Source organism: Pinus tabuliformis, chromosome X (genome assembly GCF_031772625.1).
Source record: "Pinus tabuliformis cultivar Carrire ecotype Pingquan chromosome X, CPIR1, whole genome shotgun sequence".
NCBI lineage: Eukaryota > Viridiplantae > Streptophyta > Pinopsida > Pinales > Pinaceae > Pinus > Pinus tabuliformis.
The window spans coordinates 1,056,375,237-1,056,402,790 of NC_142308.1; the positions used below are offsets into that span (position 1 = coordinate 1,056,375,237).

At 36.7% G+C, this 27,554-nt stretch overlaps 2 protein-coding genes across 2 annotated transcripts; both read left to right on the top strand.

The window, feature by feature from the left end:
• The first annotated feature begins 17,695 nt into the window (after nucleotides 1-17,695).
• On the top strand, nucleotides 17,696-18,637 carry HR2 (homolog of RPW8 2). The gene has a single exon (XM_089449046.1). It carries the CDS (start codon nucleotides 17,954-17,956, stop codon nucleotides 18,620-18,622), a length of 669 nt encoding a protein of 222 aa, XP_089305172.1. The 5' UTR covers nucleotides 17,696-17,953; the 3' UTR covers nucleotides 18,623-18,637.
• On the top strand, nucleotides 18,623-21,324 carry LOC149143457 (putative disease resistance protein At4g33300). The gene is made up of 4 exons (XM_089449045.1): nucleotides 18,623-19,051; nucleotides 19,256-19,611; nucleotides 19,935-20,146; nucleotides 20,304-21,324. The coding sequence occupies exons 1-4, from the start codon at nucleotides 18,710-18,712 to the stop codon at nucleotides 21,143-21,145; spliced, it is 1,752 nt and encodes a 583-aa protein (XP_089305171.1). The 5' UTR covers nucleotides 18,623-18,709; the 3' UTR covers nucleotides 21,146-21,324.
• Nucleotides 21,325-27,554: the final 6,230 nt, after the last annotated feature.

Genomic DNA, 27,554 nt, shown 5'->3' on the forward strand with positions numbered 1-27,554 from the left:
CTAAATCTTTACCACAGTACCAACCTTCTTGACCCACTAAATCAACAACACTATGGTAAGCTAGGAGCACTTCTCTCCCTTCTTTCGATCATAGAAATAAAATATTAAAGGAGCTTAACTAATCTATTACTTTCTTAAGGTTTGATAGACCATATTGGTCTTAGTGGAAGTTAATCATTATGATCATCATATTTTTATTTTTTAATTTTTAGTTTTAATTATATCCAACTTCTTATTTTTATTTAGAGAATATTTTATTTTTATTTTAAAAGAGACAAGTGTCAGGTTGAGCACACTGCTGAAAAATGCAACAAGAAATTCTCAATTTGATTTTTCCTTGATTAAATTGAGAAAATTCGAATTTCCACATCAATAGACAACTTGGATGCAGTTAACTTGTGTGACATGGTTTGTGTCACCCAGTTTACTCAGTAAATTTGAGTTGGAGGAGTTAGAGTTCATTTAAGCATGTGTGATTGCTAATTTGTAGCAATCAAGGTCAATTATTTCAAGTTGTTTTCAGTTAAACTAGTTCCAACTGTTGGAGGAACTTTGTAAGGTCAGTTGTGCAATGGAACTCTAGTCAAACTCAGTGATCATCCAGTTAACTGATCAATCAACCCAAAATAGCTAGAGCATGCAGAGAATCGATTTCACCAGTTGTGGTGGAGATTCCAAGGCAATGTAACATCAGTTGTAGACTAGTCTTGAGTGTGCAGGTGTTGCATGTAGTCAGATGATCAACCCTAGGAATTGCGCAATTTTGGAGAAATTCCTAAATAAAAGGGGCCTAATTTCTCAAGGAATTGCGCAAAGAAATAGGGGCTCAAGCAGAGGCAGAAATTGTTTGGGTTAGATCTTCTCAGTGAGCAAAGAGATAGGTTATTCACTTGCAAGTTGTGCTCAATTGAGCAAAGCAACTGTAATACATCTCTATTCATTAGATTAATGTAAGCAGAAGAAGATTGCTTTCCCCTAGAAAGAATATTGTGTTCATGTGTTATTTCTCATTTCATGTTTGTGATTAATGTTTTAAATTGTGAATTGAATTCCGCAAAGCAGTAGAGTAGGTTTGTGTCTTGTGATTTTGATTAAAACTTCATGAGTAGTTGCAAATCTACACCATAATTTATACATGGTATCAGAGTAAGATTCACATTAGAGAAGGAATTTCAAAGTTGTTTCGTAGGAGGTTCGAATTTGCAGTTCAGTGTAGTAGGATCTCTTTAGAGCTAAGAATATGACCTTCAACAGGCTGAGGCTAGAGTATGCCTTGGAAGACACCTCTAATTTCATCGCATTGAAGGATCACATGGATGCAGTATTGGATGCCAATGAATTCCTAGAATACCTCTGTTGAGCATGGAATCCCCCCCAAGGCATGTTTTGGAGCTTAAAGCCCAAGTTTTGACCAAATCCTTTGTAAAAGCTCCACGAATTGTGGGCGCAGAGAGCGAAGTCATAATAGAGTCACAGGGTTGTCCGCCCTCGTTTTTGTAATGTAATTTCGGCTTGATAGATCTACTCATGGTTTGCGGACCATGGGATTGTATAAATAGAGTGAGGCTCTAAGTGTAGAAGATAGTATAGAGAAGGAAAAGGAGTATGATGACTCTAAGAGATTGAGTTGAAGTGTAAAGTGTGTTTTTGGGTTGTAGAGTAGGAGAAGGCTTTGCATCTGAGTGCGTAGAGGCCTAGTAATCCGCAACTGAGTGCACCGACCCCTACAGCTGAGTGCGTAGGGCAGGTCGAGTCTGTAATAGTTGGAAGAATTAATAAAGAGAAGTTTACCATATTCCCGTGTATCTTTTCCTGTTTAATGTATTATTGGGTATAAATTGCAAGTGTACTATTTATTTGCTACATGAACTTATATGCGTATATAAATAAATATAACACAGGGTTTTTATTTACGCGAAGATAACTAATTGGCGAAGGAAGATAAGTAAGATCTTAGGTGTGACTTAGGGAAATAGCGTAGAGTGTTGCTCCAGTAGCGCAGAAACCCCACAACCATTAGTTAGGGATGCACAAAGGCAAGTATATCAAGGCATGAAGGCCAGGGAAGTGCGCGAAGCAACCTGCGCGCAGGGACGAGCAGTTGGACCAAATCAAACCCTCGGACATCTCAAGGGTGCGGAAACCTAGTTCCAGCACCCCCCATACTACTTCAGGTGAGACCTCAGTCTGCGCTCCGCAGACTGTTGCCAAAAGGGTCAGTAGTACAGGGATTTGCTTAGCTAATTAACTTCGAACCCGGGTCAGGTTCCATTAAGCCAACAAATGGTTTCATCGCTGGGACCAAGATCTACATAGAGATATTTGATGTCGTATCACTGGAATCCGACAAAGAAAGGAACTGAAGATTGGTTGGACAAAATGATTCACGAGTTCACGGCGTAGGAAAACATGAATCCACAACTATCAAAGGAAGAGTGGTTAGACTTCTACTTATATACAGAGATCCACAAAATTTTGTTCGCGTCTTTCCCTACTAAGCTATACGAGTGTATCGCGAAGCTAGCAGATAGCCAAGGAAGGTGTAAGCTTGACAGACCTATTGTGTGGACTCCAGAATTGGTGCGCAGATTGGAAGCATTGGAGGATAGCCAAGGAAGGTGTAAGCTCAATAGACCTATTGTGTGGACTCCAGAATTGGTGCGCAGATTGGAAGCATCGGAGGACCTCAAAGGGCTGCGAGGTAAGTATGTTAAATCTTTGAACACTTGGATTAAAATGCTACTGTATGAAAAACGGGTTATGCGAATAAATTGGTGTTTGGGGCTACGCAGAGTGGGAGAATTTATAGAAATGAAGGTAGTACAGAACTAGAAACTAGCCCCTTAATTTCACCTCCGTGAGGGGGCGAAGAAGAGCTCGCGAAGGTTTCACCAAGAAGTGCGATCAATTTGATAAGGTAGAGAATTTCGCGCATACCACCCCCACCCACACTACCACTAGTTTCACTGTTTTCACCCCCATCTTTGCCCATACCACCTCCACCACCACCGTGAAGCAATATGGCGAGCGCAATAAATTTACCAGTGTTCAAGGGAGTAAGGAATGAAGATCCAGACTAGTTTTGGTTCATGCTAAAAGTTGTATGGGAAGCACAGGGAGTCACAGATGACAATATAAAGAAAGAAATGCTGGTCAACACTCTATAGGATCGCGTGCTGACCTAGTACATTAAGCATTCCAATGACAATCCGAATGCGGGGATCACAGATATCCAAACTGCGCTAAACAAAGAATTTAGCAGGCCAAAGTCAGAGGCGCAGTTGATCATTGGGTTTAAGGAAATCACAATGCTACCAGGCGAGACCCCTTGGGAGCTGGATCAGAGACTGAAGTGAATAATTCACAAAGCTAACATGACGTTGATAGATGGACAACACCACGAATGGTTTGTAGCATCGTTAACGCCACATCTAAGGAACACGCTATCACAACATAGGCTAACAACTCAGGCCGAGGCCTTGGAGGTCGCAATGAGATTGCACGAGACCCCGATATAGGATCCCAACCTGGGAGTTTAGCAGATTCACGCGCAGTTGAAAAACTTGTGCCTTGAGATGCAGAGTTTGAAACAAGACAGGACAGCTTGCCCAGAAGTGCATGATGAGGTATGGTGTGTAAAGTGCAAGGGTCAGGGACATGACAAGGACCATTGCCCAGTGTTCGCGAATTACCTCGTGGGAGGAGGACCAATGTTATTGAGACCGGATGCACAAGTAAGACCGAGTGCAATGCCTGCACTATGGTGCGTGATTTGTCAGATAGGAGGAAAGCATGCTACAGATAACTGCCATTTATTGCAGAAGTACACACAGAATTCACAACAGTTGTTCTGTAATTTCTGTAGATTAGTGGGACATGATGAGCGCACCTATAGAAGTTATGAGCTGATGATGGATCAGACTCCTACCTACAGAGTTTAGGCCGAAACACGGCCCCTTGACCAAAATGCAAGATGGCACGAACCGGATTTCAGGGGCGCAAACGAGGCCGAGGTGGAGGAGGACCAGGAAGAGGTCGCAGACAACTGATATGTTACAATTGCGGAGGGCCAGGACATTATGCCTGCGATTGTATGAATCCAATGTGACCATCATGCTTGTATTGTACATTGTTTGATCATGAGACGAAGGATTGTCCAACATTGATAGCGAGGTTACGCGATAAAGGAACACTCCAACCTCCCCCGACTCAGACCCTGCAAATGATGAGGTTTGAGTCGCGTGAGGAAGACCCTAATGTAAATATTGTGCTTCGAAGTGGAATTACGACAGGGGATGACAAAGGCAAGCAGCTTGAAGAAAATACTTGGGTTCGCAAGGCTCCAATGAAGGAACCAGAGTTTGATTTGGAGCACGCTAAGGAAACCTTCATGGAAGCCAAGAAGAGCTTCATTGATGCCTCCACTTCAGAAAGTAAAGGCAGACCGGAGCTGGGAATGGACCCATCAATGCTCACCACGTTCCTGGAAACATGCATGAAGCTGCTGCGCGACAACAAGGCTGTAAAGGGGTTTTAGGAACTCATAAATAGATGCGTTGGAACTGCGTTAGGAGAACCACGAATAGTCCAAAAGCTCGGAAAGCACACGACGCAAACATGAAAGGAGATGAGATTGACTGCGCAGATTGGAGAATATGAGAAGGACCAAGTGATTTTGGATCTAGGATCAGATGCGAATACCCTGCCGAAGCAGACATGGGAGTGCATGGGAAGGCCTACGCTACAATGGTCTCCTATCCAACTGCGAATGGTGAACTAGCAAAAGATCCTACCTATGGGGAGATTGAAGGGAATCATAGTAGATATCGAAGGAGCAAGCGCGCTAGCATATTTCGAAGTGATAGAGATTATTGATGACATCAATCCCTACCTCGTGCTATTAGGAATAGATTGGGCCACTGACATGAATGGGGTGATAAATCTGAAGAAGTGCAAGATGATTTTTGAAAAAAGTCTCTGCACGTAGTTGTACCTTTGGACCCAGCAAAAGGATCGCGCTACACGGAGCCAGTGCGCGACTACGACAACGACGATGATTTGGATTGCATCTACAAGATAATCACGCGAGAACAAGACTGGGTGAATCCGACTGTGAATGGATGAATCTCATGGGAGCGTGAAAGCTCCTGCACATTGGATTCTGACGAAGAGATAGAACACTGGCAGAACCGGTTACACGAGGTAACCACGTTGAACTGTAACATGATGACGAGATCACTGCATTGCATATCAATAGAGGTAAGGGATCTGCCTACGTATGATGGGTTAAGTGAGGTAGATGACTTCCTGAACAGATTTGAAAGAAAAGTGCTAGAACAACAAAATTTCGAAGCTTTGAAATGGGTATTGCGTGCTATGCCCGTGAGGTGGTGGGGTATGCACCAAAGAAGCTTTGAGGACTTGCATGAATGCAGGAGGATGATGTGCATGCAGTTTGGGAAGCCTCAGATGCGATTAACAAACAAGATTGCTGGATGAAATGGTCCGCACGCCCACCTATCCAGATGGATGCAGGCATATGGTGCGAAACCTGCGCGGATGCACACAGTCTTCGCATTAGGAGACACAGTCAGTAAGCAGGTGCGGGAAAGGCAATGGCGTGAATGACCCCTCCGGTTGGAACCACGAAGTATGGAAAGACCAAGTGCACATAAGGTTATCCATGCAAAAGCCTTTAACAAAGTATGCGAAGCACTGAACAAGGTCCACAATGCGAAGCGGACTGACTGGGACCTGCATGTACCAGCGGTTCTACGGGCTTGTAGGACCACGTGTAAGAACCTGATGGTACAGGAATCTTCGAGGCTAGAGTATGAAGTGAATGTTGTAATCCCCATAGAGCATGAAATTCCTAGTCTACGGATGGTAGCACCAATAGATACGACAGTTCGCGGAACCTTGGAAGAAGAAATCCAATAGGGCAATTTTAGGCTCCAAGAACTTGGGAAAGAAAGGGTGCAATTAAGGGCGAAAAACGCTCTGGTAGAAGCAGAAGTCTAGAAGATGGAGGACGAGTTGCAAGTGTGCACTCCTCAGGCTGGTACCCTTTCGACCAACCTCACAGTAGGGACAACTACAGCAGAGCAGATGCTATGCGCTCGGGTGACAAATACCATAGTGCTGCCGGAAGGGGCACTGGTGACAACAAATGAGGCCGATAGGCCTACGATTAGCGCACTGAAGGGTATCATAATCAACATGGCTGCACTCCCGCGGGAGACATTTTACGTTCTGCAGGATGGGATTATTGTAGAACTGCGGGCTAGGGAGAGCCGAGCATTGCAAGTACTAAGCGAGCAGAAGAACAACATGGAACAGTTGATCTTGCAGCGCGACGAAGTGGTGTCGCAGAATCGGCAGCTGGTACAGGTACTGGACAAAACTTATCAAAGCGTCCTGAGCTGGCCATTCCAGCAGACACACTAGCAGAGGCACGCATCCACAGGCTAGCAGCAGGGGTGCACGAGGCGCAAGAAGAAATGACTAAGGTTTAGCTAGAGTTGAACCTTTAGATCGTAGAGCTGCAATTGAAGGTGCTGCTGTCCACCCCTCCGGAAGTAAGAGAACAACGCGCCGACGCTATTGCAGCAGGACTGGACGAGATTGGCAGTGCAATAAGGGACTGCACCAGAATTTTGGAGGAGTCATTTGAGGTCCTCACGAATCTGCAGGAGGACCCCAACATCCAATGCTTAGAGACAGAGGTGCGTGAACTCCAGCAACAGTATGACAATGTCAAAGGAATTGCGCAAAGGGTGGCCCTCACTCAGAGGCTCGCGCGGATGTAACATGCCAAAGCGCTGAAAGAACAGGTGGATGCTGCACGACATAAAGAAGCAGTCCTGAAGGCACGCGTTCATCCTTAGATCGACGAGGCCTTCAACATCACAACAGTAATTTAAGGAAATATTGCACAAATGCAGGGGACATAGGCACAGATGCAGGGAAGAAGTTCCGACATCGAGGTCTTGGAACAACGCGTACAGGACATCTAACAGGCAGTCGCTTAGTGTGTTGTCGACCTTGCAGTAGTTCAAACGGAGTTGGAGGGACTCCACGGGAAGATCTCTAAGCTGACAGAGTGACTCAAGGGCAAGTCACGATGTTTGTGTTGGGGGCCTGTTGGGCATGGAATTCTCCCCAAGGCATGTTTTGGGGCTTAAACCAAAAGTTTTGACCAAATCCTTTGTAAAAGCTCTGCGAATTGTGGGCACAGACCGCGAAGTCATAATAGAGTCAAAGGATTGTCCACCCTCGTTTTTGTAATGTAATGTCGGCTTGATAGACCTACCCAGGATTGTATAAATAGAGCGAGGCTCTAAGTGTAGAAGATAGTATAGAGAAGGAAAAGGAGGATGATGAGTCTAAGAGATTGAGTCGAAGTGTAAAGTGTGTCGTTGGGTCGTAGAGTAGGAGAAGGCTCTGCAGCTGAGTGCGGAGAGGCCTAGTAGTCCATAGCTGAGTGCGCGAACCCCTGCAACTGAGTACGCAGGGCATGTCGAGTTTGTAACCGTTGGAATAATTAATAAAGAGAAGTTTACCATATTCCTGTGTATATTTTCTTGTTTAATGTATTATTGGGTATAAATTGCAAGTGTACTATTTATTTTCTGCGTGAACTTATATGTGTATATAAATAAATATAACACAAGGTTTCGATTTTCGTGAAGATAACTAACTGGGGAAGTAAGATAGGTAAGATCTCAGGTGTGACTTAGGGAAATAGCATAGAGCGCTACTCCAACAACGCAAAAGCCCCACAGCCCCTGGTTAGGGCTGCGCAAAGGCAAGTATATCAGGGCGCGAAGGCCAGGGAAGTGCGCGAAGCAACCTGCATGAGGGGACGAGCAGTTGGACCAAATCAAACCCTCAAACATCTCAAGGGTGCGAAAACCCGGTTCCAACACCCCCCATACTACTTTGGGTGAGACCTCAGTCTGCGCTCTACAAACTGTTGCTGAAAGGGCCAGTAGTATAGGGATTTGTTTGGCTAATTAATTCCGAACTTGGGTCAGGTCCCATCAAGCCAACAACATCAAGAGAGATGTTGCAAAGCCAACGAAATTTAATGTCCATAACCTTGGTCAGTGGAATAAAGATGTATCCAAGGTGAGGAGAATAATATTGGAGGGAGTACCAACCACATTGTCACGAATCTCCATGGGAAAGAAACTATTTATACAATGTGGTAGACATTGACAACTCTGTTCCAGAATAGTAGTGACCACATGAAGTTGGCGCTCAAGGATAATCTTTGAATATCAAGATACTGAAGAATGACACAAGTTCTTGATGAGCTTGTAGGAGTTGGTGTTACTGTTTTAGATGATGATTTGGTAAGTCTAGCCCTTTTGGGCCTTCCTAAGAGTCGGCATAGTTACCAAGATTTGGTGAACGGGAGGGAGAAACTATTGAATTGAGAACACTTATGGTTTGATTTGGTACAAGAGGAAATAAGATGGAATACTAGAGATGGAATTTCATTCAAGGGCGAGGATGAAGAAAACTTTGCATTGGTTGGAAAGGCAAAGAAAGAAAAAGGGAAGAAATCTAAAACCAAAATAGAATCCATCTAAGGGGGCATGAAGAAATATTTGTTAAAAATTAAATGCTTCCATTGTCATGAATTTGGGCACTATGCCACAAAGTGTCCACAGAAAAAGGCAAGAAAGAATACCTCAGGAGGAACAACAAGTGAAGCCTTGGCTTCACAATTCGAGCTTGAATTTACCCTTATCGCATGCATGGCCAACACAATGATGGGGAGCATGTGGTACTTGGACTCAGGTGCATCGTTTCACATGACATGGTGTAGAGAGTTTCTCAGAGACCCGGAGGAGAAATATTCGCAGATGCACATCAAGCAGGGGGACGACAAAAGGTACAGTGAGACCGAAGTTGGTACAATCATCTTTCAAAGGGAGTCAGGCTCCCGTCTCAGACTCAAGGATGTCATGTTCATTCTGGGCCTAAAGAAAAATCTCACTTCTGTTGCAATTTTGAAAGACTTTGGTTATGATGTGATCTTCAACAAAGGGAAAGCATTCTTGAGACACATGGCCATGAGACAAGTGAAGTAGATCGAGGTTTGTGTGAAGAACGTGTATAAGTTAGATGTGGAAGACTATGTTGCATTAAGCGCTAAGGTAGAGAAAGTGCAGGGCCACAGTGTTGGTGAACTTTGTCACAAACGACTTGGCCATTTGCATCATGGCGCTTTGAAGATTATGCAACAAATAATCACTGGCCTCCCTAAAGGAGCAATTGAGAAACAAGATGTATGCAAAGGATGTCCTTTGGGGAAGTACACAAAATCCACATTCCATGATCGGGACAATAAAGCACATGTAGTCCTAGAAAGGATCCCATGTAGTTCTAGAAAGGGCCTTTCTCGACAACCTCCACTTCCAGACACAAATATTTTTTCATTTTTATTGATGACTTCTCTCAGAAGTGTTGGATCTTCTTCATGCAGAAGAAAGATGAGACATTCTCCAAGTTCATAGAATTCAAGGCACTAGCTGGGAAAGAAACCGACAAAAAGGTGAAGGCTCTCAAGAGCGATAATGGAGGTGAGTACGTGTTGAATGAGTTTAAAAATTTTTGTGTGAAAGAAGACATTCGATGAGAGTTGACAACACTCCACAACCCACAACATAATGGGGTGGCTAAGAGAAAGAACCGTAGCATTGGGGGAGAAACGAGGGCAATGTTGCATGACCAAGGCCTACCAGTTTGCATTTGTGGGCTGAAGCATCCAACACAACAATCTATTTGTAGAACCAGAGTTCTCATTTGATTTTGGGCATGATTACACTGGAGGAGGATTTCTTTGGGAGAAAGCCGAATGTGTCACACTTGAGGATTTTTGGAGCCTCTGTTTACTTCCATGTCTCCAAAGAATCAAGGAATAATCTTGAGCCGGAAACAGAATTGGGGGTATTTGTGGGTTACACAGAAACTTCCCACACCTACCGTGTATAATTGCTATCCATCAGAATGACAGTTGTGCGAAGTGATGTAAAATTTGATGAGGAGAAAGCGACGTGGTGCTCTCTTGAGAGGGAGCTTCAGATCCCACAAAAGAGGAGATTTTAGCTCCAAAGGAGGACCCTCAGGAAGTCATGGAGCAACCACAAGTAGAGGATCAGAGAGTGGAGACCTCCGCTCAAACAAAACCATCCAGAGAAGGCATGAAAAGAACGAGGGACGTTGATAGACTTGTGAAAGATGCGAGTGATAATTTAGGAGCTCCTTCAAATTTGCGTAGATGGAGAAGGTCACATGATTGATACACTAGCTGCATGGCTTTATTGGCTGAGTTTATAGAGATTGAGCCATCCTCTTTCGAGGAAGCAGTAGAGAAACTTGTATAGGTTGATGCAATGGTGAACGAATATGAATCCATTGCAAAGAACAATGTTTGGGAAGTGGTCCTAAGACCAGCAGATAAATTAGTTGTGGGTTCGAGATGGATCTTCAAGGTTAAGCATGCAGCATATGGAAGCATAGAGAAGTATAAGGCCATATTTGTGGCCAATGGGTACTCTCAAGTTGAGGGAATTGGTTATGAGGAGACCTTTGCTCCTGTAACAAGGTACTCATCCATTAGATCAACTCTTGCTATGGCAACACAAATGGGGTGGAAGATCCACCAGATGGATGTAAAAACAACATTCCTCAACGAAGTTATTGAGGAGGAGGTGTACATTGAGCAACCAGAAGGTTTTGATACATTTTATTGAGTCTCATGTGTGCAGATGCAAGCAAGCATTATATGGTTTCAAACAAACACCTCGTGCTTGGAACACTAGGATCGATAAGTATCTCACCTGTTTGGGCTTCACCAAAAGTGAAGCGGATGCAAACCTCTATCACATCTCGGTAGAAGGTAAATTGTTTATTTTTGTCCTATATGTTGATGATTTGATTTTAACTAGTGATGAGAATTTGATCAAATCTTGCAAGGAGTACCTTGCAAGGGAATTTGAAATGAAGGACATGGGTCTAATGCACTACTTCCTCGGGTAGAAAGTATGGCAAGGCTATGGGGAATCGCTTGTCTCTCAAGGAAGGTATGCAAATGAGATACTATAGAAGTTCCACATGGAGAGTTGCAAACCAAAGGAGACACCTCTAGTGACCAACTAGAGGAAGGAGGATGCCACTTCAGGTGAGGAAGTGGATGCTACCATTTATCAACAGCTAGTGGGTTCACTAATGTATCTTGTGAACACACTACCAAATATGTGCTATGCAGTGAACTAGCTGAGCCAAACTATGGTTAGGCTGACCAAATTGTTTTGGAAGACAACTAAGCATGTTTTATGGTACCTCAGAGGCACTACCCAGTTTGGACTATGGTACAAACAAAGAAAGGGAGTGAAGTTGTGTGGCTTCACAGATGCAGATTGGGTGGGGAATCCATCAGATCGAAAGAGTACATTAGGTGGAATTTTCAGTGTTGGGTTCGTAGCGGTTTCCTAGTATGACATGAAGCCACCATGAAACAAAGATCTGTGGTGCTCAGCTCGACAAAAGCATAATACATGGCTGCAAGTCAAGCAACATGTGAGGTGATTTTGATGAGAAAGATACTTGTGGGACTGTTTTGTGAGATGGTGGATCCAATTATGATTACTATGATAATTAGAATTGCATCAAGCTCTACGAGAATCCTGTATTTCATGATCGATCCAAGCATATAGATATCTAGTATCACCATTTGCGGGACTGTGTGCAGAGGCATATATTGTTGCTATAATACATTCTGACAGAGGAACAAGATGTTGACATTTCAACAAAGGCCTTGTCAAGAGGGAAGTTCGAGTTCCACAGGTGTAGGATATGGGAGGATGATAATCCCTTTTTTGCTGAGAGGGAGTGTTGAAAAAAGTAGCAAGAAATTCTCAATTTGATTTTGTCTTGTTTAAATTGAGAAAATTCAAATTTCCACATCAGCGGACAACTTGGATGCATTTAACTTGTGTGACATGGTTTGTGTCATCTAGTTTACTCAGTAAATTCGAGTTGGAGGAGTTAGAGTTCAATTAAGCATGTGTGATTGCTAATTTGTAGCAATCAAGGTCAGTTATCTCAGGTTGTTTTCAGTCAAACTAGTTCCAACTATTGAAGGAACTAGTGGAAGGTCAGTTGTGCAGTGGGACTTTGTCAAACTCATTGATCATCCAGTTAACTGATTAATCAATGCAAAATAGCTAGTGAATACAAATAATTTGAGTTCTCTAGTTGTGGTGGAGATTCCAAGGCACTGTAACATCAATTGTAGACTAGTCTTGAGTGTACATTTGTTGCATGATCAACCTTGGGAGTTGCACAATCCATTTTGTAGAAATTCCTAAATAATAGGGGCCTAATTTATGAAGGAATTGCCGAAGGAAATAGGGGCTCAAACAAAGGAAAAAATTGACTAAGTCTAGGTTAGAGCTTTGCATGAGCAGATAGATAGGTTATTCACTTGCAGCTTGTCCTCAGTTGAGAAAAGCAATTGTAAAACATCCCTATTCATGAGATTAATGCAAGCAAACAAGCAAGGGGTTTTTAATAGATTGCTTTCCCCTACAAAAAATATCGCGTGCATGTGTGTTATTTCTCATCCCACGTTTGTGATTGATGTTCTATATTGTGAATTGAATTCAGCATAACAGTAGAATAGCTTTGTGTCTTGTGATTTTGATTAAAGCTGCATGCGTAGTTGCAAATCTAAAGTTTGTGTCTTGTGATTTTGATTAAAACTTCATGAACAACTGCAAATCTACATCATAATTTCTGCAAATAGAATCAGGCATCTCCTTGATACTAATATGTAGAATGGGCCTCTCACCTCAATCATACTCGGCTGGAATAAACTTTGTTACAATAGGGTGACTTATCAATACCACATGGGTTTAAAACCATAACCCATTTTGAGTAAAAATATTTTATTTTAACTTAATTTTACATTAATTTTTTTAATTAAAATTAAAAAGGGAAAAAAACCATACTATTTTTTTTTTTTTTTTTGAATAATTCTAAATGGGGTTCTCTACGGATACCACAAAAAAATTAGAATGTTGTAGTGTTTGAATCATTTTTTTGATGGTAGAAATGTATTTAGCTCTATCAAAAACCCTTGGGGTACCTAAAATCTTGATCCAAATTTTCAAAAATTTCTGCTAGATTTTGTCATAATCTTGCCAAAATCTAACAACACTTAGTCTATCAGGGGGGCAGCATAACATCTACGTCATCAAATAAATTTATAAAAAAAGGTAAAGGGTATTTGTACACTGAGTTGTCTTTAGTGCGCCCTTTTAGAAGCTTTTCCGATTTGACAAGAATTTAGTGAAATTACTAGTTTGATAGATAACCCTACACAATCGAAGTGTCTTAAAAGTTTCTAAAAGTTTTTAAGAGTGTTGAATCCATATATATAATCAAAAACCAATTTAAATAAGACAAATCAAGATTTTACCTTAGCCCAATTCCAAAAAAACTAAAAAATCCAAAAATTAACAATAGAAACAACTCTTTGCCTAACATCTAAATCATCCAATAAACTTATAAAATAAGTAAACAGTACTTGTAAACTCTGATAATGTCTGAGTTCCTTTAACGCGTAAATTCTAACCATACCTCACTTTCATTTCCAATAGTAAAGGGTTTTTAAGAAATGTATTATGCCTCACAACGCTGCTGATTCAGCAAATGAGCGGCCTCAGCAGCCTCATTGTGTCCGATGGCGGTCGAGCGCAATCATGGTATGGGCCCCATTGCGACTGGGGTTCAGTGATATATATTATCAAAATGACTTCGAGCGCTACTCTACTTCAATTAAATGTGATTGGCTTCATTGGGTTTCTCGCAAGAGTTTACTGGAGGTAAAGAGCAAAAGTGTGGAGATTAAAGTGATGATATTTTAACATTTACTAAATTAAAATAGTTTATGGAATTTTTAGATTTTAGTTTTTGTTTGTTTGTGTAATTTAAATTTTTTATTATTTAAATTGATAAGAAGTTAACTTAACTTTCCAAAAATAGTTTATGAAATTATTATTTTTTGTTTTGGGTTATTTATAATTCAAATTGCTGATATGCTAGTCTAACTTTCTAAAACTTTCCAATTATCCACTAAAAACCAATGCCAAAAAGTTAATATTAATATATTATTATAACTTTCTCTAATATATATATATACATAATTTTGATACAAATATATTTTTAATTCACTTGTTTTAAGAAACTTTTTAGAAATTTCATAAATATAAGTGAAATCAATTTATTTGATTTGATTATATTCCTTAAATTAAAATTAATTCACTGATATTTATTATATTTTAAAATATTTTAGATAGTTTCCTTCGTGTCCAAGCTTTACATTATTTATAATTTAAAAAAAAAAAACTGAAAAGGAAAGAATGACAACCCACCATATAGTCATTGGCTTCCAACTACTGCATGAAGGCAACATATTTGCTAGCAACCCCACCAAGTAATAAATATACTACATAACAATTGCAGCACGTAATACCTCGTTTTCAATCTAAATGAAAGATGGAAACATAAAGGCAAAATATTTGCTAGGAACCCCACCAAGTAATAAATATACTACATGAACAATTGCAGCACGTAATACATCGTTTTCATGGCGCACTGCGAAAAGTACAATACATCGCTGCTGCTCTGGATATGGCGGCGTTTCATTATTTAATACGCAATATTGGAATTCTGCAGATTGTCACACACTTCTGGTTCGAAGATTCCGCCATTATTATTTAACGAAGGATTGAAAGGAAAGGGAAACGCACAACCAAAATTTAAACGAATATCCTTCGACTTTTCAAGTGAATCTTAATATTCACAGCACGAATATCCCTGGATTTTTCAAGAGAATCTGATTATCTTAAATAAAGCATTCACAGCACGGGCGGGGGAATGCAACGCGTGATTGGAAACTATACACCTGAAAAAACAGTCACTATCTTCAAAATATTGGTGGCACAAGAGTGTATAGTCGTCGTCAATTTAGCTGCTTGCCATCATAAATATTTAAGTTTGTGAGAGATTTTTCGGTGAAAATCACATGGAATATCATTTGTCGACACTTTTCGAACGAACTAGTGTGATTCATCGTCTGGACAAACTTGATATGGATCACAGAGACCTAAACTCGTTAAATATTTAAGTTTGAAAACCAAAAAATTTATACGAAAGAATCGCTTGCAGCTAGAGAGGTTTAGAGGCACCCTCGATAGAGTAAATTCCATAAACCAATTATAGAAAATAAACAAAATTATCAGTAATTATTAGTGGTTTGATAAAGTTGTGAAAAAAAAATTAGTAATTTTTATCAAAATTTAATACCAAAAAAATTGTTTTAAAGTCTGGTAATTTTTATTTAAATTTAAAGTTTTGATGTATAAATAATTTAGTTAATTAGTATATGATAGTAATCTAAATTCTGTAAAATATAATATTATAATATAATACAGATTAATTAAATTATAGTTTTATTTAAAATAATAATAATAATTATTATGTATAAAAAAGTTAATATATAAGTTAAACATATATATTTTAAAAAACATGTAATAAAAATTTAATTGGAAAGTGATCCCATTTCATGATGGATTTGCTTAATTTATAAATGGACTCTGTTATAATACTACGACTTTTCAATACCAATGCCTAAAAAAGCATAAAACCATAACTCATTTAATATGATACTTGTTGATATGATATTTTTTTAATTAATGAATTTAATTAAAAAACAAAAAAGGACTTAACTACTTTGACATTAAATTTTATCTTCTGATTTATGTCTATGAATATTTTATGAAGATTAAATCTCTATCATCTACTTTTAATTAAAAACAAAAAGACAACTACTTGAAAAGTAAAACAATATCATAAAAAAATTAAATATCTACCATTCACTTAATAATTATTTAAAACTTTTTGAATACTTTAATAATAATGTTTCTCACACACACACATAATGTTTATTTATATATACAAAAATTAAAATTCTTGAGCAATAAAATTCTAAACTATTAACCATCTAATAATAATAATAATATAAATTATAATTTAATAAAAAACAAATATATTAAAAATTAAAAATATAAAAATTATAATTTATTAACCTTTTAATAACCTAAATTTTATTTATATAAATTAATATATATATGTTTTTATTATTTATTTTATCTAAAATTTTTCATTTTCTTTTGATAGTTTATAATCTTAATTTTAGTTTAATAATTTATATCTTAATGATAATATTCAGGTATGTGTCTTAATGATAAGTAAAGTGTTCATCCAAAATGTCAGACAAAAGCAACTTTTATACAATTCATAACTAAAAACTTAAAACAATTAAATTAAAATTCTAAAAATCCTATTTTAATATAAACATATTTATTTTATAATTAAAAAAATTAATTATAAAAATCATACCACTTAAATCTTAATTTCAACCCATTTTTAATGTTTTTAAGCTATAGTTTAAAAAAAATAAAAATAAAATTAACAAAATACAAACCAACTTTTACTATTTTAACTTATAATTTAAAAAAAAATAAAAATAAAATTAACAAAATACAAACTATTCAGAAAAAAGAAAAAAACATGTAAAAGAGAAAAGTGAATAGAAATCGTAGTAAAAACATTAACTAAGAGTTACAATAAAGACAATGATGGTGGACAAATACGGACTAATTATTTTGTGGAATTTTTCTCAGTGCTTTTTAGTGAGTATGGGATGTCAGCTCTCTTCAGTGAGTATGGGATGTTAGGAGAGATGAGTTTGATTTTTTTCGTCATATTATATGGGATGTTAAGAAAAATAAGCTCTTTATCAAAGCATTTCATATATTGTATTTTTTATGTTCTTGCATTGTACATTTTATATTCATGTATTATATTTTTATATAAAAGACTTTTTAATTTTCCAATATTTTATAGACATCATTATACTCAATAATCCTTTTGACCTATCGTATAATCATTAATTAAATATAAATACAATTATTTTATCTCTCCTTTCTCATAAATCCGCGCAGTTCACTTGAATTAAAAAAAAAAAAACCACGTACACCTTGCAATATTGATTCATCATTATACCCACATCTGCCAAATTCAAAGTCAATTTACATTAGCATTATTAGTTATGAACCTTTCATTATTTTTGCGGTGCATTGCCTGTTGTTAAGTCTACCAATTTATTATTATTATTTTCCCAGTGCATTACCGCTGGTGACGTCTACTTCCACTACATTAATCCACTTCAAATGCCTCATTAATTTTAGGTCAAATAGCTAATATGAGTTTTAATGCGCTGATTCAATGGGCAGTTGTTTATAACGTGATTTTTTGAAAGTTTTTCTGGTCGGTTTTTTTGGTCGAAATTTTGCAGGAATTTATTGGAATCGCAAGTTTAATAGTTAGTTTCTGCACAATGAAAAGGTCCCAGGGGTTTTCCAGGGTGGTGAATCCAAATATGCAGTTAAAAAACCATTTTAACTGCAACAAATCAAGATTTAACTTCAATTTCTTCCGTCACCAAAATCTCCAAAAAATCGCATTATAAACAACTCATGAATTTACCACCACCTTATTATTATTTTTATTATTATCCACCACATTGATCATCTACAAATCTTTAGGTCAATTAATTACTATGAGTTGTAATCCACTGGTTGAGTTCCTTCTGACAGAGGACTCCAACGCTCATAAAATGTCTCCATTTATGAAAAGAAGAGGACTCCAACATTCATAAAATGTGTCCATTTATGAAAAAAAATTGCTGTGGGTATAAAAGGCAAGTTTCCTGTACCTTCCCGGTTACTTGCTCGTCAAGGGACACAATATAAATAGTCGTGAGGATATCCATCTAATAATTCATCTGGTAGTATCAATTCCGGAACAGGGCATGGATTTCCTTCTGACAGGGTTGACAGGGTTGGTAGGAGTATTTCAGGTCATTTATTCCAGCAAAACAGGAGGCAAAGAGCTGAAGAACAAGCTTCAGTCGTTAAAGCGCGACATTGATGACGTCGAGGTTATTTCCAATTCAGATTCATCAAGATACAGCCAGTTCAGAGAATTGGAAGCTGTCCTGCAAGATGGCTTAAGCCTTGTGGACGAAGGAGACAATTTACACGTCTGTAATGTATACAGAAAGTGGCAATATGGAAAGAGGGTTCAAGAGTTTCAGGAGAAAATCAAAGATTTGATTGAAATTCAAGGTTCGCCCAAAATTGCCGGTCGTTTGGAGAATCTAAGTGCAGCCGTCAATGATCTTCGCAAACAATTCGAGGCGGCTAAAATCGCTGAACAGCCCGTCAGCTCCACCTTCCAGGAAGTCCCGGATATGTCAGATTTTGTAGTTGGGTTAGAGACTTGTATCAATGCCGTCAAACAAATTATATTGCAGGATGACGTTGATCGCCTTGGAATAACAGGGATGGGTGGGAGCGGCAAAAGCACCCTGGCATCAGCCCTTTGCAAAGATAACCTAGTCAAAGGTAACCACATTTCCAGTCTTCCTAAATCTGTTATCCAGACATCCATATTATGTTGTCATGGCCTTAGTTTGTAATGTTTATTCTCTTTCCAATCTTTCAGCAATATAGTTCTCGTTCCAGTGAAACGATCTAATCCAAATGTAAAAGGCCTCTTAGAGACGATGTGGGAGAAGATAATTGGTGGCCGAGTGCCTGAATTCCAGAGCATAGAGGACGCACATGACCAATTGCAGAAAAAACTTAGGTTAAGAATATATCGGCCGACTTTGGTGGTTTTGGATGATGTCTGGTCGACATCAACTCTGGAATACCTGTTGTTTGAAGCAAAAGGATACAAGACAATTATCACAACCAGACAAGATTCCACCATTAGAATTACAGGTAGTACTCGTTTGTATAAGATGCCTCTGTTGGAGGATGCTAATGCCCTGTCTCTTTTCTGCTTCTGGGCCTTTGATAAGAATTCGATTCCGACAACAGAAAATGAGGTTCTGGTTAGACAGGTATGAATTATACATACTCTCCATTATCTCATATGCCTTAACGTTTTCTCCATCTTACTCATCTTTTACCTAAATGCCAATTTTGCAATCAATACCCAAATTTACGACCTAAAGATAAATGCCTTTAATGTAGCTCCAGCAAGTGTTTTAAAGTCATGATTTATGCAGACAACTAGCACAGTTTAACTAACATTATAGTTATAGGTTGCAGCAGAGTGTAAGGGCTTACCACTTGCCCTCAAGGTCATTGGAAGCTCATTGCGCGGTAAGCCTAGGCCAATTTGGAGCAATGCTCAGAGAAAACTTTCAAAATCAGAATCTATATCAGAATATCACAAGGAGAGTCTTCTTAAACGCTTGGAAACGAGTATAGATGTGCTTGATGGTAAACATAAACAGTGCTTTTTGGATTTGGGGGCTTTTCCCAAAGGTAGAAAGTTCAGCGTGGAAACATTATTAGACATTTGGGTATATGTTCGCCAGATGGAATGGACAGATGCTTTGGACGTCTTGCTAGAACTTGCAAGTCGAAATCTCCTGAATCTCACGGGCTATCCAGGGTATGTACTATGGAACCTGTTTACTTCAACTGCTGCGTATGAATTTGTTTTGATTATTGCTTCGGCCTCTTCATGTATGCTTCTTAACTTTAATTATTCTGCTTTTGGGCTTTGGCATCCTTCGATAAATCATGAACATCCCAGAAAACTTGAGGCTTATAAACATAATCTAAGTTTATAATCTAAATTGTGTACAAGATTTATTTTTAGAAAGAGAATCAGGAGAGTAAGATAAATATATATGTTAGTATCAAACTAGAGATAAAAGGGGGCTTTTGAGATACCATGATTGGTTTGGTTAACACAAGGTTTTAATGGGTTAGGAGTGGGGCCATCAATTTCAGCTGTGCTGCTGAGCTCTGCTTTTCTCAACATGATGTAATGCGGGATTTAGCCTTGTACCTGGCAAGCCAGGATAACATTATCACTCCTAAGAGGCTCTTCATGCCTTCCAAAGAGGATAAAATTCCCACAGAATGGTTAACTACTCTCAAAGATCAGGCATCTCGCACTCAGTTTGTTTCAATTTACACAGGTATGTCTGCTCATGAAACCTGCTTTCTTTCCCTTTCCATACGAAACATTGAATAATTATGAATTCACTTTACTAATTTTCCAAGTTTACTAAGGTGTTTGATAAGCATTTTGATCAGCATCATACATTGAGTTTTATCTTTCTGGGACCCTTGTAGGTGCAATGCAAGAACAAGATTGGAGTCAAATTGATTTTCCTGAGGTGGAAGCTTTGGCGTTATTCTTTTCCGCAAATCAATACTGTCTTCCAACATTTTTACATAGGACGCCAAAACTGAAAGTTCTTATAGTATACAATTACAGTTCCATGCGTGCAAATATTAGTGGGCTGCCAAGATTTTCTTCACCTGTTCAAATTAGGTCTCTGTTTCTTCATAAGGTGATTATTACTTCTCCGCTGTATGAGAACTGTAGGTCCTGTGAGAAGTTGGAAAAGTTGTCCGTGTGCTTATGTGAGGGCCTTGGGAATAACACTCTAATGGATATGGAACTTGAGCCCTTTAACTTTCCAAACATTATGGAAATTAATTTCGATCACTGCAGTGATTTGGGGGAATTGCCAGTCAAACTATGCAATTTAACTTCCCTCCAGAGGTTGTCCGTTACTAATTGTCATTTTATCCAAAACTTACCTGATGATATGGGATGGTTAAAGTCACTTCGGGTGCTGAGATTGTCTGCCTGTCCAAGCCTGTCGAGGCTGCCATCTTCCATTTGCAAACTTGGCCAACTAGAATATTTAGATATTTCACATTGCAGAAGTTTGCAGGACCTTCCCACTGAATTTGATCAGCTATCAAAGTTAGAATCGTTGGACATGAGGGAGTGTTCAGTATTCAATGAAGTCCCTACAGTAATACCAAGATCTTTAAAACGTGTAGTCATATCTGATAGCGACAAGCAGCGTGAAGCATGGTCGTCCATCAAAGCATCTACCCTTCATAACCTCACCATTGATGAGGTTCAAGAGATCTTTAGTTTGGAGTGGCTTGAAGATTGAACTTGGTTTTCCAAGTTTGGGAATAATTTCATCATGCTTTTCTCAAAGTACACTGTTCATGTATTTAAGGGTAAGCTGTTACTTCAATATATGTCATCCATGTGAATGATGTAAAGTTTATTATACATGGAATAGTATGTACAGAATGATGTAAAGTTTATTATACATGGAATAGTCTGTACAGAAAAAGAAGCATCTGAAGGTGACAAGCAACCTCAAATGTTCTGTAAAGAAACAGAAGTATCTGAAGGTGATAAGCAACCTCAAATGTGTCGGGAACTGTGCAAAGGTTGTGCAGTCGAGAATGCTTGCCCATAATCCATATATTCAGGAGTACCTGATGGTGTAATGTCCATAGATTCAAAAGCACACGATGGTGGATTCTCCTTGTATGTATTAAAAATTTTCTTTGTGTTTTCTGACCATGTTATTTTAATATATTGAAATTGTTCGCTGGTAAGAAATGGGATGACCTACAAATATTGTTTATGGAATGTTAAAACCTACTTTCTTGCAGATATTCTTGTGCAGTGTCACAACAATGATGTATGACTTTGTTGTGTCTTTGTTGTGTTACTTATGATTTTGTGGTGCAGTGTCACAACAATGACTTATGACTTTGTTGGTCACAAGGCCCATCTTTGATAACTTCTCAATTCAACCATTTAACCCTTTTAAATCAACGAAAAATATGATTGAAACTTTGAACTCAATCATTTTTATTTTTGGTGTGTTTAGAGGTGCTTTATTTTTGGTGTGTGTTTAGAGGTGCTTTACAATTCAAGAAATATTTTCGTCACTCACTTCTATCAATGTTGCTTTAACGGATTAAATCGGCAAGGGTCTTAAAAAAAAAAAAACTCATGAAAATAGGGAATTTAAATATTCAAAGAAAACTTTGAACTCAATCATTTTTATTTTTGGCTTTTTGGCGTGTGTTTAGAGCTGCTTTACAATTCAAGAAATATTATCACTTATTTCTATCAATGTTATCAATGTTGCGTTAATGGATTAAATTGGCAAGGGTCCAAAATTAAATAAAATAAAAAATTTATAAAAATAGGTTAAAACTGGGAAAATAAAAAAAAAATAAAATAAAAAAAATTGGAAAAAATACAAAAATTACAATCCACAAGGGTCTAAGAAAGAAAAATTCATAAAAGTGGGGATAAAATTCGTAAAAAACTTATGAAAATAGGGAATTTAAATATTCAAAGAAAACTTTGAACTCAATCATTTTTATAATTCAAGAAATATTGTCACTCATTTCTATCAATGTTATCAATGTTGCGTTAATAGATTAAATTGGCAAGGGTCCAAAATTAAAATAAAATAAAAAATTTATAAAAATATGTTAAAACTGGGAAAATAAAAAAATAAAATAAAAAATTGGAAAAGATATAAAAATTACAATCCACAAGGGTCTAAGAAAGAAAAATTCATAAAAGTGGGGATAAAATTCGTAAAAAACTCATGAACATAGGGAATTTAAATATTCAAAGAAAACTTTGAACTCAATCATTTTTATTTTTGGCGTGTGCTTAGAGGTGCTTTACAATTCAAGAAATATTGTCACTCATTTCTATCAATGTTCTCAATGTTGCGGTAATGGATTAAATTGGCAAGGGTCCAAAATTAAAATAAAATAAAAAATTTATAAAAATAGGTTAACACTGGGAAAATAAAAAAATAAAATTAAAAAATTGTAAAAGATATAAAAATTACAATCCACAAGGGTCTAAGAAAGAAAAATCCATAAAAGTGGGGATAAAATTTGTAAAAATTGACAAAATTAAAAAAATTAGAAAAATAAAACATAAAACATAAAACAAAAAAATTATAAAAAATATAAAAATTAAGAACGCCATTTTTTTCAAATGAAAAAAATAGTCAATTTAATCTCACTTAAAAAATCGTGATATTACACATTAAGTACGTATATATTCAGGAATCAAGAGGTGTAGATTAGTGGGTTTATGTGGGATTTAGTTAGCATCAGGGTTCAAGTTCAAACTTTATAGGAGTTGAGTGGAAGAAATATTGGTACAGATTTCTATATACATGAAGTACATATATATTCATGAGGTTTAGATTAGTTGGTTTACGTGGGTTTTAATTCCCATCGAGTTTCAGATTCAAACTTCATGGGAGTAGTTCTGAGCACTCCTAAAATTGAAACTTGAATTGAGTAAATGGCTTTTCCATTCAACATTAGGCCCTGCTCATAAGTTGAGAGAGATTTTTTGGGAGATGAAATTATGAGGACTAGTGAAATTGAAGTAGTCCAGATCAATGCCATTGAAACTTGAATTAAGTAAATGGTTTTTCCATTCAACATTAGGCCCTGCTCATTAGTTGAGAGAATTTTTGGGAGATGAAGCTCTGAGCAGTGGTGAAATTCAATGCCATTGAAACTTGGATTGAGTAAATGGTTTTTGCATTCAACAATTCAATGTCATTGAAACTTGAATTGAGTAAATGGTTTTTCCATTCAACAATTCAATGCCATTGAAACTTGAATTGAGTAAATGGTTTTTCCATTCAACAATTCAATGACATTGAAACTTGAATTGAGTAAATGGTTTTTCCATTCAACATTAGGCCCTGCTCATAAGTTGAGAGAGAATTTTTGGGAGATGAAGTTCTGAGCACTGGTGAAGAACACAGTCCATATCAATGCCACTGGAAATTGCCCTAGTGATGCTCACTAAGTTCTTTATATACATGAAGTACATATATATTCAAGAGGGGTAGATTAGTAAGTTTATGTGGCATTTAGTTTTTGGAAGAAATATTGTCACACATCTCTATACACATGAAGTACAAATATATTCAAGAGAAGTAGATTAATTAGTTTATGTGAGTTGAAGTTTGCATTAGGGTTGAAGTTCAAACTTCATAGGAGTTGAGTGGAAGAAATATTGTCACACACTTCTTTATATATATGAAGTACATATGTAATCATGAAGTTTAGATTAATTGGTTTATATGAAATTTAGTTCCCATAAAATTTCAGATAGGAACTTCATAGGAGTAGTTTTAGTTTTGAGTACCAGTGAAATTGAAACTTGAATTGAGTAAATGGTTTTCCCATTCAACATTACGGTCTACTCATAAGTTGAGATAGCATTTTAGGAAGATGAAGTTTTGAGCACTTGTGAAATTGAAACAGTCCAAATTAGTGCCATTGAAAATTACCTAGGTGATGGGCACCCTGTTTTAATCTAATATTATTACACATCTTTATATATGAAGCACATAAACATTTATGATGTGTAAATTAGTAGTTAGTATATTAATTAAATAGATTTTTGCATATAAGACTGAACAACATATTTATATTCAGTTCTTCATCACCTCACCTTGTTCTCGTACCCATATTTTCAACACAAAGACGGAATACCAAAACGTGATAATGTCTCTTTAAGATTCAAAACCAAAACTTCAAAATAATTTAGTAGTAATTGATTGTTTAATCATTTAAGAGTAAAGTCTAATTAATTTTTAAATTGATAATTTTAGGATTTATTAATCAGACTTAAGTATAGATTTAATATCAGATTTAACATGAGATAATATCAGATTTAACATGAGGTGACAGAAATCAAATTTCTCTAAGTTTAATTTTTTTAGAGTGCAAAATATAATATGTTATTTTTCATTATTTAAGGTGATTTTTTGAATGATAAATAGAATAATATAAAATCAAATAAAAATATTAACCATAGAACTTAATTTTTTTCTTCTTCTATATATAGATATATATGAAGTTGATATCGACATAAATTAGTTAACGTAGATTTTCAAGTAGTTTATTTATATCTCTTGTTGAAATATTTTTGAAAAATATAAGATTTAAACATTTGATTTAGACATTTTTTTTAAAATTATAGTCGACATTATTTTTCTATTTAGAACATAATTTTTAATTTTATTTTAAAGAGGCATAGACAAATGGACAAACTTACACATCCTCTTATACAGGGTTGTAGAATATGCCTCTTTGCCATTAATAGTGTACTTTAATTTCATTACCAAAGTGTAAAAGTCAAAACCCTAATAGAATTTTTAATAATTAATAAGCATAATATTAATTATTATTATAATAAGCCAACAATAATAAACATAATTGTAATTATTACAAAATATTCAATGAATATGATAAAAAAAATACATTAATAATATATATTGATACATATCAATTTATAAAATAATAGTAAATTTTATAATAATAATTAATAAATATGATAAAAAAAATATATTATTAAAACATTTTTAATATGATATAAGATATTGATATATTTAGTATAAATTCAATTTATTTACAAATTTTTTAAATGTGAAGAGGGATCAATTTTTTAGAAGTGTGAACTTTTTTTGCATTCTAAAAGAGGCTTATACTTAAAAAGAGATTGGATTCCTCTCAATACTTAATAGATTTGTGGTTAAGATGAATCTATGGTGGTATTTATTGATAGATTTGTGGTTAAGATACAACTTGAGTGGGCCTAATGGTTAAGAGCATTTATTTATTCATAAGAGGTCACAAGTTCAAAACTGGAGGGGGGTAGATTATGTACGCCTTTGTAGACTTAGCAGTCGAATCGTTGCGCAGAGGTGGGTCCCTTGTCCCACAAACAAGGGGGTCTCATACACCAATTTGGTGTCTGGCTTGGCTGTGACTTTAAAATTGGATAATGATAATAAAAGAAAGGATTTGACTATTTCTTTGTTATAGGTATTTCTAACTTTCAAAATTAAGTTTATCACACTTTCCTATTGGTAAAATAAAATCTTTATAATTTGTCATGTTTCTTTGCTAACAAATCATATACATATTTTTGGAGCTTTTATTGATGAAGAAGCAGGAATCGAAATAGGAAGGCAAGATAACATTATGCGCCTTACAAAAGCGATGAGACAAGAATGAATTACACTAACTTTTAATTATAGGAAGGAAGAGTTTCATTAGAACAAACCTAGCAACTAACACTATAACACCAATTGTGTACCATGGTGAATCAATAACTCGTTGGAGTAATCTGGGTGAGGCCCAAGGTCAAACCTAGCGGCTACCACTATAACACCAAGAGTATATCCAATGACCCTAAGCTAGATATATTAGGAATTTATGACTCAGCAAGAGCTAGACTCCACGAGGGTGGGTGAACCTACTCCTTGAGCCTTATCAGATAGGGCCAAATTGGGTGGAGAGGATTCCATGAGGGTGGGGGAGCTTACTCCTTGAGTTGTATTAGACCATAGTAAATTGGGTGGAGAGGATAACATTCCACTGTTCCAACCACTCAATCTTAAGTATAGGATAATATCCCATTGTGCCAACCACTCAATCGTCCCAGGAAAAGGTAGTGATAATTTCATTAATTAATCATTATACTTATTCTACTTTAGAGGTAGAGGTATTCCCCAAGATTAGCTATTTCAATGGAAGGAAGGAAATTAAAAGACAAAAAATTACACATAAAAATATTAATTTTGGAGTTGTTGATACATAGAAAAGGTTGAAATTATCTTTTATTTCAACTTCAATAATATTAAAAATAATAAAAAATACTCCATTTGTAAAACCTTAACAAATAATTTACATAATATATATATATATATATATATATATATATATATATATATATTCAACCATCTAATCAAGTGACCATAATAACCATATAAATTTTTTTGTTATTAAGTTATGATTCCACCATACTATCCATTTGGATTTCCTTGTGTGGATGCTTTTTTCATATTTCATTGTGGTGATGGGTACTCTATATTAGGCATTTTAACATACTCTTTAGGTCCCTTCTTTTGGAAATGCGTTGCTCTCAATTCTCTTTCATGAAGAAACAAGTGACGCTGCAGGCAACAAGTCCCTACTTTGAGAGGAGCTTGAAGAAAAGATTAAGCAGGATGTTTCTATAGGCACTTGTGTCCTAAAAGGATGAGATCTAGATTATGAGAAAAGTATCTTTCTCTTGCTCTTAGAGACAAGAAGAGGATTGCAATTGGAATTGGTCTAGTTCCATGCCATGGAGTACCACCTACAATTTCTTTTAGAAGAGGTAATTTAGCTATCAATCATGTCCTTTGTCTTTACCGCAGATATTCGAGTATTGTACATCTTCGATGATGGTTTGTTGATTTGTACTACATGACTTCGTGGGTTTGTTTTAATCCTGTTACCTCTACGTTTTCTTTTCCGAATTCTTTAGACAAAAGTATCTCCATAATGGCCATCCTTAGCTTTCTCTTTCAAAGCTATGAGCTACTAATACATGGCGAGAGATTTTCTCTAATATTCCAAGTTTGATGTTGAATTGCAAATAACTCATAGGATATCCTCAGTAGAAAATTTTCTCCAGGATGGTCCTTAGCAGACAGCCAACAACCCCTT